General features: G+C 33.5%; 1 protein-coding gene across 1 annotated transcript in view; it reads right to left on the bottom strand.

The window, feature by feature from the left end:
* ERBB4 (erb-b2 receptor tyrosine kinase 4) overlaps positions 1-17423 on the bottom strand; it is a 1169376-nt gene that overhangs the window by 229333 nt on the left and 922620 nt on the right. Inside the window, exons 16-18 of the mRNA XM_011932361.1 lie at positions 13548-13680; positions 9320-9442; positions 4017-4115 (exon numbers count right to left, since the gene is read on the bottom strand). Of these exons, the coding sequence (XP_011787751.1) occupies positions 4017-4115; positions 9320-9442; positions 13548-13680 (355 nt within the window). The remainder of the gene's footprint in view (positions 1-4016; positions 4116-9319; positions 9443-13547; positions 13681-17423) is intronic.

The following is a 17423-nucleotide window of genomic DNA, read 5'->3' as shown; positions in this document are numbered from 1 at the left end:
GATCTCCTGACCTCGTGATCCGCCCGTCTCGGCCTCCCAAAGTGCTGGGATTACAGGCTTGAGCCACCGCGCCCAGCCAATAGCATCATTTCTTATGTTTGTGTTCTGCACCATTTTGTGGATTAAAAAAAGAAGACAAAAAACAAAAAAAAAAGCCTACATTTTCCCTATGAAATTGTTCTATTTGAAACAAGAACTAGGAGCATGTATAAATGCAGGTATTCTTATGAAGGTGGGCCTTTAGAGTCATTTTCTTAATGTTGTTCAATGTGATCTTTCTTTACGGGAATGAAGAGTGTACTGGTCATTCACTAGCAGTGTTATTATTGTCATTATGAATCCATTAGACATATTCAGGTGAGCAGAGTAACAGCCCTGGGTGACCAAACTTTCTTTCTCTTGCTTTTAGTGTAGCATTTAATAGAACACAAACTGCCCGTTATTTATTTTTTTTGCCTATGGTAAAAATTCTAAGAAAATATAAAAGCCCTCTCCTTTATCCTTGAATATCAATAGAAATTTCACTGTGGTGATAAATTTTGAGTATTAAGTTGTTACATTTGTGTTATTTTTATAATAACCAGTAAAGCACAGCTATATATGATGAATATAGTAGTGGTTATTGAATCTAGAATATTCTATTTCAAACATAGAGTGGAGAAAAGGGAGTCTAATGATTAATAAGATTGTGCAATTTCCATTGTCTTTGAAAGTTTTTTTTCTCCTGAAGAATTGTACAAACAAGCATACAAATACAAATATGCACATAAACTAGTTTGCAAAAACGTGGTTGCAGCAGTTCTTATTTAGCTTGAAAGTTATCCTTGGAACACTCTACCGTAGTGTTATACCAGATGACCCCCACCCACCTTTCTTTGCTTGACAGCTTTCTCTTTCCACTGAGCCTATTTTGCCATTCTTGGCTGGAAGGATATGTAGGGGGTGAAGTGTGGCTCTTTCCCAGCAGCTCTGCACTTTCAGCTCCCTTAGCCCTTGAGTGTGATAATTCTGAGGTGTATGTCCTACACTGGCTGCCAGAGTCTCTCCAGTGAAAAGAAATTCCAGTCTCTTACAATGGCAGCTAGCTTTATTAGTTCCCCTGTCTTATTTCTAAACTCCCCTGCTGATGAGTCCTTCACCTCCAAAATAAATGACTTTCACTCATATACTTATTTCAGGGGTAGCTTCTGCATCTGTAAGAACCCAAACTAAAACAAGCTAAACTTACTACTTTTTACCAAGTAACTCTGGAATAGTTATAATTTCAACTCAATCCTTAGATTCACATTACAAATCATTTTTCTTGTACCTACTTCTTTTTTTGTGGTTTGCTATTCAAATACTTTTATAATGATCTACACACATAACCAATGAGCTAAAAACGTAGGTATCAAATATAGGCTTATGTTTATGTTAAAATTACAGCAGCCTACATTAGATATTAAATTCACCATTGATGTTGTCAGTTAAACTGCATTTTAATCATTGTGATGCTATCCTTCTAATGTTTTGAAAGAAGTCTCCAAAATAGTAGGACAAGTTTCTGTCTGGTACTTATAAAACTCTGTTGATAGCTGTCCATCAATCTGTTAATCTTCTAGCATCTATCCACAAGTAGAAAAGGCACAGTCAAAATATTTTCCTTAATTTTTTTTTTTAACTTTTAAAAATAACAGATTCTTCTGAATCTGTTGGTTACCAAATCCATCAACCATCTAGGAAAATGACTCCTTTCATGGTTCAATCAGAGCCTCATCTGAAATTCAGCAGAAATCTAAGACTTCAGGCTGCCATCTCCACTCTTTTTTCCACGGGAATATATGTCAGATTAAGAAAAAAAAATGGATGGGGTTAGGAGCTGAAAGCTCATTCAAAATCATGATGAGGATTTTAGAGCTTTTTTCTTAGGTATGATTATTTTGTAGCCTCTTAACCCCCTTTTGCCAGTCTGTTTCCATGGAAATATGACAAAAATGGCTGTTCAAGCCTCCAGCAGAGATTATTAGCATTCTTGTGAATTTCAGCTTTGGCTGTAGTCTTGGCTGGACAAGATTTTTTTCTACCAGTTTTACAAATTAACCTACACTGTTTCTACTCATTGGAATTTTCCTTTATAACTTCCACTTTTTAAAAAATTTCCCTTCACAAATTTATAGCTATGATCAAGATCAAATTGAATAATTGGCATATCACTGAAAAAGGCCTCAGTTTTAAACTGTAGCATATGAGCCAGGACGTGTAGCTATGGAGTGTCAGAATCTTTAGAGAAATGAAGAAAGAAACAATATTTAGTTCTTGGCCTCATTGTTATATAGATGCTGGTGGATATGCAACAAGGTGATATTTAAAATATTCAGCAACTGGTAAGGCATGAAACCAACCAATCTGAAAAGCTGGTTTATACCAGCTGATTATCAGCTACTATATGAGAACCAATAATAAGTTAAGCTGAAAGTAGTTTTATATAAAGTAGTTAGCATTATACACAAATAAATTATTCAAGGTCAAAGACAGCTCCTGTAAAACTTGTAAAGGAGCTTACAAGAGAAACCGGATAGAGATATATAGCAATCTATCTTTTTAAAAAAATCAAAGTGCATATGCTTGCATCATCTTTCATATGAAGGTCATTTGAAAATAGAAATCATTCTTATTATTCAAGTCATTATGCTAAAAGATAGAGAAAGAACATATATAGTCTTTGATAGAACCCCTGGCAAGATGTCTTACATTGAAAGTGAAAAAATAACAGCATGATACATATATAATTTTATTCAATCCTACTCTCTGAAATTTGCTGAACAGTTCAAATCTACAATTTTTGCTAGGGGAAATCTTAAAGTTCTGATTGACCTTATAAAGCACTTTTTTTATTCTTTAGAGGTCTGTTATTATTCTATAGTTCAAGTTTTTTTAACCCATAGAGTCTTTTCTTCTGAATTTGAATTGAAAAAATAAATGTCAAGTGGTAATTACCTGACTCAGGTAGGTTATTAATTTAAATTTAACAGAGACTAACTTGCTATAGAAACTAATCTTGATTGATGTTTTCAGCTAAATAGATCATAACCATAATAAAATAAAGCAGTACGGTTATTTTTTCAAATGATCAATTTTAGCCCCTGCTTTCCCCTTAGGCAACATCTGGCCTGAAGCTTATTTGTGTAAATAAAAAGTTTTATTGGAACACAGTCACACCCATTTGCATTAGTTTTTGTTGTTTGGTTTTGCTTTAATTATCTATGACTGCTTTCCCACCAAAAAGGGCAGAGTTGAGTTGCTGCCACAGAGAACACACAGCATGTAAAAGCCTGACTATAATCCAGCCTTATAAAAAAAAATTTACTGATTCCCTACGCAAGCTGGCTTCCTGAACTCAAAGTCTAGACCTGCTATTTTCTAACTTTGTAACCTTGGGGTAACCTTGGGTTAACCCCAGGTTCTTGGTCTGTTATATTTTGAGGAATAAATAAGTTATTATTTGTGAGTTATTTGTAACAGTGTTTGGCACTTAGTAAATGCTTTGTAAATATTAGTGACTTATTACCACCACCACATAGTCTTTCTAATATTGTTCAGTGCAACTAATTTTAAGAAATATACTCATGAGCTTTGGTTATTTAATACAATTGATTATCTTTGGTTGTTAAACATCTTTTCAGTTGAAATTATGTATTGATCTCACTTGAGAGCTATTTGGTTATATTTAACAAGAAACTATAAGAACATTACATGTCTGAATCAACGTGGTAGATAATTCACCTTGGGGATTGTAAATATCTTCAAACTCTAAAGGCAAGTTCTAGTGAACGATCTAGGCAGATAGTTGTGAAGCAGAAGTGATCTAAAAAGTATAATACAATGTTAAGTGGTCTTAGAATTGTCTTTAATTATAAGATTATAACATTTCCATAGGAGAAATTTGTAAGTTGTGGAGTTTTGGTTTTATTTTGCTTTCATTAAGCAGGCTATTTGATAATGGAGAAAAATGTGATTGCCTGGGTGTCTGTACTTACATCCATGAACTCCACATTTGCCTTGGGACCAGTTGTCTCATTAAGAATCTTAATAGCCACAGGAATCTTCACAGTTTCTCCTTCAGGTACCCAAATGCCCTTTGGGAAAAAAAAATCACTTTAAATATGACATCTCAACCTATTAAGTTCTTACAATATAACTTACAAGTTTGAAATTATAACATTTAATCAACAAACATTTATTTAGCACCTGTTATATGTTACAAGTGACTCTGCAACTTTGTTGTCTGCTTTCATCATCTGAAGATGACACTCATATATATGATTACCTATATAGAATATAGAATACATATCCTACTTTCAAGATGTTTACACTACTGTCAAATTCTACTTGTGTGCATGAAAAAGGCTTTGAATAGTGAACACAGAATGGAAATAGGATAGCAAAAGAATATCTTATTTGGATGGTATCATCGACTTTTTGAGATGGTTGCTCTACTTTTTTGAATCTCAATTGTATCATCTGTAATTTAGAAGACTGGGCTAAGTAATGCTAGAAGTTCTTTTCAGGTTGAATATTATCTAAATATTCAGCAGCAATAAAAAAAATTGAAAAAGCACATTCTCATGTTCTTCAAGTTCAAACTCATTTAAGAATTAATTTTCAACAATGAATATTTAAGATTTAGTTTTCAAAGGCAAGTGCTAGGGGATATTGAGCACAGATTAATTTGTCTACATTATTAAAGCATGTGTATACGTGTGTGTGTGAAGGATTTATATTATTTCGGAAGAAATATAAAATATTTATATTGGCCATTGTTAATACTCTTTTCCTATCAAAATATAGTTATAATATCTGAACAGGATCTATCCCTTGGGAAAGTATAAAGTTGGTAGAGTTTGAGTGAAATACAACATTAAGTTAAATAATAGCATTTCTGGGTAAAGTGAATTATAACATTTGAATGAGGACAATGATTTTGATAAGACATACAAGGATGCACAGGTTGTACAAAAATGCATTTTAAAAGGTGTATTTTCCCAAATCAGTGCAAAAGCAAATATGAGATGATGAGGACAAAAACCAAAAAATCTCAAATTTTAGCTTCTTAGCCCTGACATCAGAAAATATTTCTTATAGGACTTTTAACATTAAAATGAAAGAATGAAAAATAATAGTTTGTTATTCCTGAACAAAACATCTTTACTTCCTGTCTTTCTTAATATCAGTTGGTTATAGTAATAAAGAAAAAAATTCAAAATTTTTTCACTTTGAACTGTTATGCTACAATATAAGTATTTTTGTTACTCAAAGTTGCAGTATCATCAGGAGACCTGAACACAAGAATCATTTTAAAACATAGTAACAATAATAAAGAAAATGAAAGACTTTAACTTTTAGAAAGTGGTTGCATTCTTCCTAGGCAGAATGAATAGGGAAATCCATGTGTCAAATGCAAAATAATAAGCCAAGTTCCTTGCATAAAATTAAAAAAAAAAAAAAAGCAGGAACAGAAAAAAGAAAAAAAAAGCCCAATACTCATAGGCTGCATTTTCTCACTGATGTTATCTAAGGTGGAAAACAGGCTTATTATTCATTATTCAGTAGAGTAACCATAGAGAAGCTTACTTTATAAAGACATGGCATAGACGTGGCATCAATATTAAAGTATCCCTAAAGTGTACTTTTATAATAATATAGGCCAGGCATGGTGGCTCATCCCTGTAATCCCCCCACTTTGGGAGACTGAGGCAGGAGGGTCTCTTGAGCCCAGGAGTTCAAGACCAGCATGGGCAACATAGAGAGATGCCAACTCTACCAAAAATTAAAAAAAATTTAAAAATGAGCCGAGTAGTTCCTGCCACATGCCTGTGGTCCCAGCTACTCAGGAGGCTGAAGTGGGAGAATGGTTTGAGCCCAGGAGGTTGAGGCTAGGGTGAATTGTGATTACACCACTGCCATCCACCCTGGCCTACAGAGTAAGACCCTGTCTCAAGAGTAAATAAATAAATAAATAAAATAAGAATATAAATTCAATGTAAAGTATTTTATATTGCTTTTTAAAATAAACATTTATTTAAATTATTCATTATTTCACTATTGCATTATTTCATTCATTATTTCACTATTTTCTGGGACCAACTAGTTAAAAATTTTACTATTTGATACCCATGATATTAGACCTAATCTTTATACTTAAACAGAGAATATTTCTAACTAGGAGAAAAAAAATAATCAAATAATTGGTTAAGCCAATTTGCATTTCTATGGTCAAGTATAACCTTTATAGTTTAAGACAGTATGCCTTCATAACAATTGATCTATTGATTAAAACTTAGAGTCAACCATAGACACTTCAGACATATAATTAAAAAAAACTGATAAAATGTCCAGTAAACTTTCATTACAAGTAATTTCAATTAATGTAAAACACTCATGCACAATAGACAAATAAATGCTCTTAATACAAGTTAATAAAGGTTGATTATTAAATGTTTAAATCGGTAACATTTTTCTCTGCTGAGGACATTAGATAGTGTTTAGTCTTGAGTTACAGGGTATTCAAGGTTTAAAATAAAATTTAATTTAGATTACATTATCTTTAAAAATATAGGAGTGATTATATTCTAGGAACAATCCAAGATTGAGCTATCTTAAAAATGAAAGTATGTTACAATAAATTTAAATTTGGCCATTTATCTGTATCTTTTTTTTCCCTATTTCTGTTCTTCATTAACACATACATTTACCTACTTTAAATTTTGTCAATGCCACATGCAGAATCGGTAACAGGCCAACATTTAAAGGCAGGAAGCCCTAATATTTTTCTACTGACTTGTCCTATGTTTCAGCACAGAAACCTTCAGTTACATCTGTGAATATGGAGAACTGTGGCATTTTACTAGATAATTTACTAGATAATTCAGGTGGGGAAAAATCCTGCAACCAATCATTAGAATGGGGATTTATGGCACAGCTATGTGATCCAGAATGATTGCCAATATGGATCCAATTCACAGCAGTACTTTCAATTTGTCAATTTAAACAATCAAGACTGCAATTTAGGACTCTACATTTATTATCCATATAATTTGTTGATATCATTTTATTGTAGAAATGAGTACAGATTAAAATTATTAAAGATGTAAATACAATTGTGGTAACTAGATACAAATTTTAAGGATATAAAAGGATACAGTCTGAGTCTGGTTTTTTCTAGCATAATGTAAATTGAGAGACAGAAAAATTTGTGTTTCTTTGAACATACATCAAATCTGAAGATTAGAAAAGGCATCAAGTCAGTCTAGAACAGTGCCTATGCAAAGTAGGTGCTCAAACTTATTGCAAGTTAATATCAAATTTAACTAAATAAAATATGCATGATAAATGATTAGGAAACTTCTACATGTTGACCTTAGAATACAAGTTTTATTTTAAGGATATTAGGTTATTTTGGAGCACTATGAGAGAAAAATTAAGGTTTATATTCTAATTATTAATATATTTTTAAAATAAATCACTGTTTTAAAAAGAAGAATATTTTGAAATGCAACATTTCTAAGATCCAATTAACTTTAACAGATATGTTTGTAAAATGTAGGCTTACACATAACTTTAACTCGATTAAGAAAATGTGGCACATATACACCATGGAATACTATGCAGCCATAAAAAAGGATGAGTTTGTGTCCTTTGTAGGGACACGGATGCAGCAGGAAACCATCATTCTCAGCAAACTATCGCAAGAACAGAAAACCAAACACCGCATGTTCACTCATAGGTGGGAACTGAACAATGAGATCACTTGGACTCGGGAAGGGGAACATCACACACCGGGGCCTATCATGGGGAGGAGGGAGGGGGAAGGATTGCATTGGGAGGTGGGAGGGGGGAGGGATTGCATTGGGGAGTTATACCTGATATAAATGATGAATTGATGGGTGCTGACGAGTTGATGGGTGCAGCACACCAACATGGCACAAGTATACATATGTAACAAACCCACACGTTATGCACATGTACCCTAGAACTTAAAGTATAATAATAATAATAATAAAAGAAATATATTAAATGCCAGCTGGGAATGGTGGCTCACACCTATAATCCTAGCACTTTGGGAGGCCATGGTGAGTGGAACACTTGTCAGGAGTTCCAGACCAGCCTGGCCAACATGGTGAAACCTCATCTGTACTAAAAATACACAAATTAGCCAGGCGTCGTGGTACATGCTTGTAATTCCAGCTACTGGGGAGGCTAAGGCAGGAGAAGCACTGGAACCCAGGAGGCAGGGGTTGCAGTGAGTGGATATTATGCCATTGCACTACTGCCTGGGCAACAGAGTGAGACTCCATCTCAAAAAAAAAAAATATATATATATATATATAAATATAAAATACATGTTATATATATATAAAATACATTATATATATTTATATATAATATATTTGTAGATAACATATGTATTTATATATATATAAAATGCCAAAGTAACTTTTGGGAATTGTAGTAATGGATATTACAAGAATAATTCAGCATTAGCCCAGAAGAGTTTCTTAATCTTGTTATTTACCATTAAAATATATTTCACCACATTTAATCTTGGGCCTAGCTTCTGAATTGGTCTTGTAATTAAGGCAAATACATAAACATACACATGCCATCATTTGAGCTTTTCCTTTCCAGAAATATCTTTTATTGAAAACACATGATGTCATCTTTTCCTCCTATCTGACCTGAATTTTGCATATAATGTCACATCTTTAGTTTGCTTATAATGACAAAGACATCAAAACCATGGAAATTATTTACAAAATCATAAATGTAACCAGGTAGGCAAAAAATGATTTAGATACTAGACATCAGTATATTTGAATAGATTCTAAAAAGAGCAACCACTAGGGTCCTGATGGGGAGGCTTTGGATAAAAAAGCAGAAGTAAAAAAGGATAAAGGATTATGGCATATTGCTCAGGCGTGTCTGGGGTTCATGGAGCACTGTGTAGGGGTAATGGAAAATGGGTTGCAGCTTGATAGTTGGATAAAAATAGAAATTTGCCAAAAGGAATATGACATAAGGGGCTCAGAAAGGTATTAAGAAAAAACTATACTTGGCTTTGTATCAGTTTCTTGCTTTTCTCTCAAGACTGTATCCATCCCAGCTCATTCAATAAAAATTAATGAATTCATTTGTGCAGCAATTTCTCAATGTTATAAGTCTTCCTTTCTGAATATTATAAGAAAATTGGGTTGTCTAAAGTAATAACTCCATTGGCTATTATTTTTTAAACGTATGAAACAAAACTTAAAATAACTAACAATATATGTTGTTTTTTACTTACTTTATAAACTGTTCCAAAAGCACCTGAGCCAAGGACTTTTACCCTCTTCAACTCAGTTTCTTTCAAAATACGCAGTTGAGCTTGATTGGGTGCTGTGCCACTGGGAGTTAAAGGTTCCACCAACTGCAAAGCGGAAGGAAGAAGGTTATACTTTCAATCCAATAGTCAGTCCTCTCTCTCTCTCTCTCTGGTTCTCTTTCTCACAAAGCAAAAACACAAACATAGTTTGCCTTGACACCCAATACCTTTGTAATATGCACCACTCACCATTCACTGACACATTTATGCATTCTTTCAGACCCTGTCCTTTCTCTTCTCCTGCTCTTTGTCAGAGCAAACACAAGTAACAAATGTGTGCCTACCTTGAGGCATACTAGGCTACGAGATTTGATGCATTAAAAAAAGGAAATGCTGCCTTCTTAGAGCTTGAAACATACCTGGGAAGCCAGGACAAATATGTCAGAGGAGAGGGGAAAAAAAGCACAATGCCAAAACTCTAGGACAGTGCTGTTAAAACTTTAATGTACATCTGAATTACCTCAAGTTCTTGTTAAATATAGGTCCTGGTTCAGCAGGTCTGGAGTAGACCTGAAATGTCTGCATTTGCATAGAACTCTAAGGGATGCCCAGGTACCGTGGTGATCCTCGAACACATTTTTAAGTACCAAGGCCCAAGTGTACCTGTTAGATCAATAGTTCTACAATTCTATGATTTGATTCTGGATCATAAGCGAATGCTGTGAAATGCAAGGAATCAAACTACTACTGGGGAATGAGGCTCACTAGTTTTGTCTTCCTAAAAAATGTACACTTTAAAATCAAGTATTGAGATGTCTAAGTCTTGAGATAATGAAATTGGGTTGACATTGGGAGGGCCACTGTGAAAAGCAGCTTGGGCACAGCAAGAGGGAGAAGGAGGAAGAAATACAGCAGAACACAACAGGGAGTGGGACAGGTCAGAAGGGTGAAAGTAGGGTGGGAAACCTACCTAATCATGGGGTGGGCTGGGTGTGGTCAAAGTAGTAAAATTAGGCTGATAGTTTTAGATATCATCATTGCTATGTGATTCAGTTGGGGGAATGAATGAGAAGGGGCAAAGTATGCGCGCGCGTGCCAATCACCGGCATATGTGAGAAAAAAAAAAATGTACGTCTAAGAGAGGCTCTGGATACCAAAAAGCCTGTATCCTATGTTAAAATTTTAGGTTTTTATCTATGTATGAGTAAAAGGGCAAGTGCAAGAAATGGGAGTTTCTTTGTCTTTTTAAAGTTAAATTAAGGAACTAAACTGTACAAACAGTCTCTTTTTTTTTCCAGCATACTAATCAAAGGCTACTACTACTCAAATTGTCTTGAACTCACCACAGTATTTCAAAATATCTGTTTACAAAGCTAAGTGCACTGCAGCCCTGCAGCTTGGTTATGAATTACCATGCTTCTGTGAAAATCATGGCCTACTTAATTAGTGGAAGATTCTTGAGGGAAGGTAAGTGTAGCTAAAGCAAGAATTTTAGGAACAATGTAATCAAAACTTACCAATAAACTTAGGTTATCTTCAAACTTTTCTTTAATTGTGAGTCTGACAACTCATCTTCAATTTCCTTTTCAAATTTAAGTTATATAAATGTAAATTTGATAACATAGAACTGCATTCAAGTCACATTTTAAAAATCTTAGAAAGAATCACTAAATTATTTGAAAATTTTCAAAATGATTGCTCAACTGAGTTCCTTTCATTTGAAGGCAACTCAACCATACAGAAATCATTGGGTAGGTTTTGATACATATGCTATCTGTATAATAAATAACTCATGAATCATTTTTAAAAATCATATACAAAAGTCACATAAAATCACACAATACTGGGAGGGGGCTTCAGTATCTTGGACGAGATATACTTAAAATATACATTGTGTATATGCTTTGGCATATACCATGCAATAATTTCATATTTTGAAAACTTCATAATTCTACCTCACCTTTTTAGCCTTCTTTTTCTTGAGTATCATTTAATATATTCACAAAAACATGTTTCTGTGTCATTTAATATATTTTACAGACACATGGGTTTAAAGTTGGAGGTTTATATGACAGTGTTGCCACTCACAGGAAGCAATTTGTCCTTCCTAGACCTTTATTTCTTGTCTGTGAAACAGGTATAGCAATAATTACCTTAGAAACTTGAGAAAGGATGAAATGAGATAACATATGTGGAAAATTCTAGAATGTTGCCTGGCATATTGTAGGCACTAAATCTGTTACTCTTCAAGGGATGAGATCATGTCTCATTAATACATTTTTGAATCACACCATCTACCAAAGCCTTAAGCTTACAGTGCATCTCAGTAAGCATGTGTGGAAAAAATGTTTTCTAGTTTTATGCATGTAACATAAAAAAGACAATCTGGAGCAAAATGATTTGAGGAACGTGTACCAACTTTAAGTGTATGGAAACAGTATATCAAGATTCAATAAATGTTCACTTCTGAGGCAGATTTCTAGCTTCAGTATTTAAAGATTTAAATTGACCCTCTTAAAAATTCCCCCTTTATTTAAAAGATGGTAGAAAATCATAGTTATTTTCTTTTACTAAGAAAAAAATAGGAATTCTACGACTATCTAACCACCAAATTTAAAATAATTTAGTCTTAAAGAATAATTTTCTATAAAAACAGAACCTGCTTATAAAACCAATAAGTGTGTGTTTATTTAGTAAGGAAATGGCAGTTTGAAGGACATTCTTATAAAGCACTGCATTATAAAAATAAACCAAGATAAAGCAACACAACTCTTTTCATGGCAATGAGCCTTCCCTGTGTGTGGTTAAGGGAATTTCTCTTCCATTATGCAGTCACCTAAATGTACACTACTATTCCAAGCTTTCAATTCCTTTCCAACTCTAGTTTACAATACTTCACTTCTCAGAATTCTCTCACCAACTGCCTCAAGCTGACCATGAGATAGAATTCTCTCTGCCTCCAGTATCCTAGCTAAATTGCAAACATACATAGCACAAAGCACATGTGTCATGTCCAAATTTTCATTCACATGTGCAAGATTAACAGTAATCAAATTGCTCTTCCATAAGCTTCCAGCTAAAGTAGGAATCACTATTAGGTTTTCCCATGTATGTAACTGACTACCTTTATTTTGCTTGAACATGTCTGTTCATGAGAGAGCTCATCCCAATTGCAGATAACTTTAATCCTTAGAAAGTGTTTTCCTGGAAGAAGCTGTAAGGTAGTCTCCAGAAACTTTCACAGGATACTTCTATCTAGATTTGATTTCTGAGTAAAGAGCTAAAATTTAATTCATTATCAGTATGCAAAATGTGTGAGTGAATTAAAATTCCCATTCCTCCCATTCCTGTCAGTGTTCAAAGGAAAAGTCAAATTGTCAGACTGACAATGAGAAAAACAACGAACGTTGGATAAGCTTATCTCAGAACAGAATTGCTCTGAATTGTTTAGATAGGCACAAATGTGTGTATCAGGAGAGAGGAAGGATGGAAGTTGAGAAGGGTCTGGTAATGCATAGTCTTCTGTAATTATTTTTTCCCCGTATCCTGTACCACGAAAACTATCTGCTTTTGTGCTAGAGAACTCAGTGTAGCAATATAAAAGACATTATAATCATTTATGAGTAATTTACATACTCACAATAACCACCATGCATAATATTAAATGCATCCCATAAATTGTGTTGTAAGTTCTGCGTGATTACAACACTAAGCTTTATCCTGCAAGCTTAGTCTTTCACTGCTGGCATAATGAGATCATTGACTACCAACTTAATGATCCTAATTAAAACATGCATTCCTTGTCTGTTTAGTTTTGTTCTGAAACAGAAAGATTCTCTCTCTTTCTAACATTTTTCTAGATCTGTCATTGAGATGTTTTCGATGCAGATATTTTCTAGATCTGCTGCTATTTAGATATCCCCTGTCTAGAGCTTGCTAATGGAATCCCTCCAACCACACACACAAAATAACAGATACTTTCCCCAATACAATAATTTTGTTGACTACTTCCATCTATCCCCTTGATGCCTTGACTATTTTTACGATATAATCTGATTTTTCACAAGCTTTGTTTAACAGACTATAAAATAAAAATTTAAGTAGGACATTGAACAGAATTTTACTTGGATTAAATAACTGAACATCATCTAAACCTTCTAAACCTGATGAAAATCCCCAAACACATGAAGAGAAGAAATAAATACTTCACCTCTGTTTCCAAGAATCTTCTCAAGGCTCTTTTCTTTTTGATGCTCTTCCTTCTAACATAAACAGCAAATGTCAGACCAACAATGACCAGAATGAAGAGCCCACCAATTACTCCAGCCGCAATCAGGGGAGTTCTGACAACCGGAATGAGAAAAAAACAAAACAAAACAAAAGTATGAAGAGAGAGAAGACAGAGGAAGAGAAAAGAGCAGTTGTACAAGACGTTATCCACATTTCACAAATCTAGTCGTTTAGATGAAATGCAAATATAAAAGTGCATTAGGTTTTGCTCTACCAAAACCTTTCTCATGGTAAAGACTATAGTTGTTTTTGTGTGTGTTTTACAAAGAATAAACCATGCACATACAACTCATCTTTGACGATGAACAGTCACAACATGCCATTTGATGAAAAAAACTTGCTGGCAGTATGAAAAACATATGCCAAAACATTGGTGTTGGCACATTTAATATTTTACTATTATATATGAATCAACAGGAAATACATTGTAATAATGTTGTGGTTTGTAATTTTATTTTCAGTATTTTCTCTGAAGCAGGCTTTCACAGCAGTGGCACCACTGACATTTGAGGCTGAATACTAGCTTGTTGTCACGAAGCGTCCTGTGCACTTTAGGTTGTTAGTAGCATTCCTGACTTCCATCCACGAGATAGTAGCACCCCCATCCTCTAATCATGACGTCTCCAGACATCGCCAAAGGTCTGTCAACATCATCCCCAGTTAGGAAACACTGCTCTAATGCAAAAATGACTGGTCTCAAGACATAGAAACCCCACGCCTCTGGAGTATAAGGGCACCAATACGAGAGTTATTATTGCCAAAAGTGCTGTTTGAAACTCTTATTAGGGTAACTCTGGTAGGAAAAAGGTCAGGAGGATAAAGAATTGGTTCAGACGTGTTTTCAGAATAACGACAAGAGTATTAGAATCAATAGTGTGTCTAAGCATCATATACTCATAAAAAAGGTTTGCACATGAAGCATTACGTGAAAAGTGGTAAACCGTACCAAAAAGGGATTAAGAAGAGATTGATTGGAAATCTTCATTCTTAAATGTTTTGTCATGTATCGTTAGCAAAAATATAATTTTGAAACTGATCACTTCTTAGATAATTTTTTTCCTTGCTTAAACAGTAGTAGTTGTGATTTTTAACTTATTCTAGAGTAGAGCAGTGTCTCCGAGGTTTCCGTGGTCAGAGTTCTTAATCATACGAGATTTGTATACCATAGGAAATAATCTTGAGTGAAACACACAGGTGTTACCTAAAAAATATGTGACCATGAAGCCACAATGGATATCAAAACTAAAAAAGAACTTCCTGCATGCTCATGCTTTCCATAATAAAGCATTTTATATCTTGTATTTATATTTTTAAAAGAAATTATACTACATTTTCTTAAAAAATACTTTCTCTTGCTAAATAAACTTCTGCTCAGAGATACATCAGAAATATTAATGGTGGATGATCCTTAATAAAATCTTGAAATTTTAAAAAGCTTATGAAAAAAATCTGTGTAACTTCTTCTATAAATGAAATCATGTCTTTTAAAGATTATGACTGCTATATTGTCATATAAAACTGCAGAAAAATCTAAAAAGGTAGTTCATCCTAAAGGTTGTTTCCTGACAGCTCAAAGTACTATAGTATACCGAAATGTTGCTATAATTCAACTAGATTTTTCTAAATGGGATTTTCTGCAGATATAAAAATCTCTGCTGAGAATATTAAACTATAGTATGGACAAAAACTCATCATTGTGATATGTTTTTGTTTGTGTAAAATCATATTTTTGAGCATGCAAGTTAAATATGTATTTCAGGAAATATTTTATGTTTCAACCAAAGGTATAATTTTTAGTCCAAATGCTTAACATATCCCTGGAAACTCACTGTTATTGAAAGGGTTGTATTTTTGTCTTCTCAGTCCAATTTTTTATTGCAAAATATTTATGTATATTTGAGACAAGTGTCCAACATTTTGTCAACTGTAGATTCAGACCAACTCTAAACTTTCTCTGCTTATTTATTTTGCAAAATAATAGGTAGTATACGTATTTATGTAAATATATATAAACATCAATGTCACTGTATATGAAAAGAAAATGCTCTATTTTGTTTTTTGTTTGTTTCTTTGTTTGCTTGTTGTTGTTGTTATTTCTTAGGAACAAACTTCCAGGAAAAGAAAATAACACCTTTCTTTTATTTTATTTTGGTGGAGATCAGTTGCAATATAATTACTATACAGGCAAGTAATGGGCAAAATAAGACATTCAAAAACTCAAGACAGTAATTTATGTTTTTATAGTTAGAATTTACTTTCAGTATTTTCTCACAGCAATATTTGTGGTTTACTTGAATTTCTTTACTGTTTTCTTACCACTCTGCAGGAATGGTAGAGGTACAAACAACCTGAAGAAATAAAGTACTACAATTTCTGTACTTAAAAATCACACATAAGTGTTTTATTGAACATTTTAAGGGTCCACATTCTTCCTATTCCCACAGAATTTACTTTTGAAATATAAATCATTAACCACAAACAAGCAACCAGTGAAATCAAGAGGAGGGAATATTCCATAAGACAACTTGCAGGTTCTTTTTTATTCAGTGAGTGCCATGAAAAAGGTTCTGACATAGCTTAAGAAGACTTAATAGACATAGCAACTGGATAGAAAACGTAATCCTGGATTAGATCCTGGTTTGGACAAACCAGTTATAGAGTCTTTTTGGAAAACTTGAGAGATCTGAATATAAATTACATAGAAGATGAGAAGATAATTTGCTGCAACAGAAAGATGTGCACCATAAACTGAAAAGATTTGGTTTCCAAACAGTAGAACTTCAATATGAAAAAAATCTATATTCATATATATCTACAAATATATCCTCAGATGCATAGATCTGGAATAATATAAAATAAAATACTAAATAGTCTCTGGGTAGTATGAATACAGGGTTCTTATTTTTACTAATTTGTATTTTCTAAATTTTTATAATCTATTTATATTCTTTTGAAATAAAAGTTTATTAAATTTAAGAAAAATGCAGAAAAAACAAATCATTGTCTAAAAGTTTAGTTTTGTTCTCTTTTTCTTGAATGTTTACTTTGCTTTTTTTCAATTAAGATTTCATTTTGTTATTCCTTGTCCACTTTTACAATCTAAGTACTTTTGCATATATTTTCTATTCATTATAGTTTGATATGTCTGAGACGTTTAATTAGTATTATGTTTCTTACATATGCTTCTTAACATTATGTACCATAAAACCAAGATAATCTGAAAAGTTAATACTATTTTCACATTTCCTACTCCTCTGAATTTTTATGATTCCTAGATATTTGTAAGTATAGGATAGATATCTTTTTTGTTTGTTTGTTTTTCCTGAGAGTTTACGCTTAGCTCCTTTTATGAGGACCCTTTGGGTAAAGAGGAAATAGCAACCTAAGTTGCTCTTTAAATGGCTGTGCATCTCTCCGTGGTCTAATGATGATAATGGCTATTACCAACCAACCTGTTTCTGAGCTTGAATGTGATTTATTTTATTATTATTTTTTTAGATGGAGTCTCGTTCTGTCACCCAGGCTGGAGTACAGTGGTGTGATCTCGGCTCACTGCAACCTCCACCTCCCAGGTTCAAGTGATTCTCCTGCCTCAGCTTCCCAAGTAGCTGGGACTACAGGCAACCGCCACCACACCCAACTAATTTTTGTAATTTAAGTAGAGATAGGGTTTCACCCTAAAAGGATGTGATCAATTGATAGTTTACTTTATTCTGTGACTTGGAAATAGTATAATGAAACTGACATCCTCCCACTACTGAAGAAAGTAATCCCACAGGGATTCTGAATCACAAAC

The sequence above is a fragment of the Colobus angolensis genome, unplaced genomic scaffold (genome assembly GCF_000951035.1).
Source record: "Colobus angolensis palliatus isolate OR3802 unplaced genomic scaffold, Cang.pa_1.0 Scaffold95, whole genome shotgun sequence".
In the NCBI taxonomy this organism is placed as follows: Eukaryota; Metazoa; Chordata; class Mammalia; order Primates; family Cercopithecidae; genus Colobus; species Colobus angolensis.
This window is presented reverse-complemented; position numbering and strand designations above follow the sequence as displayed.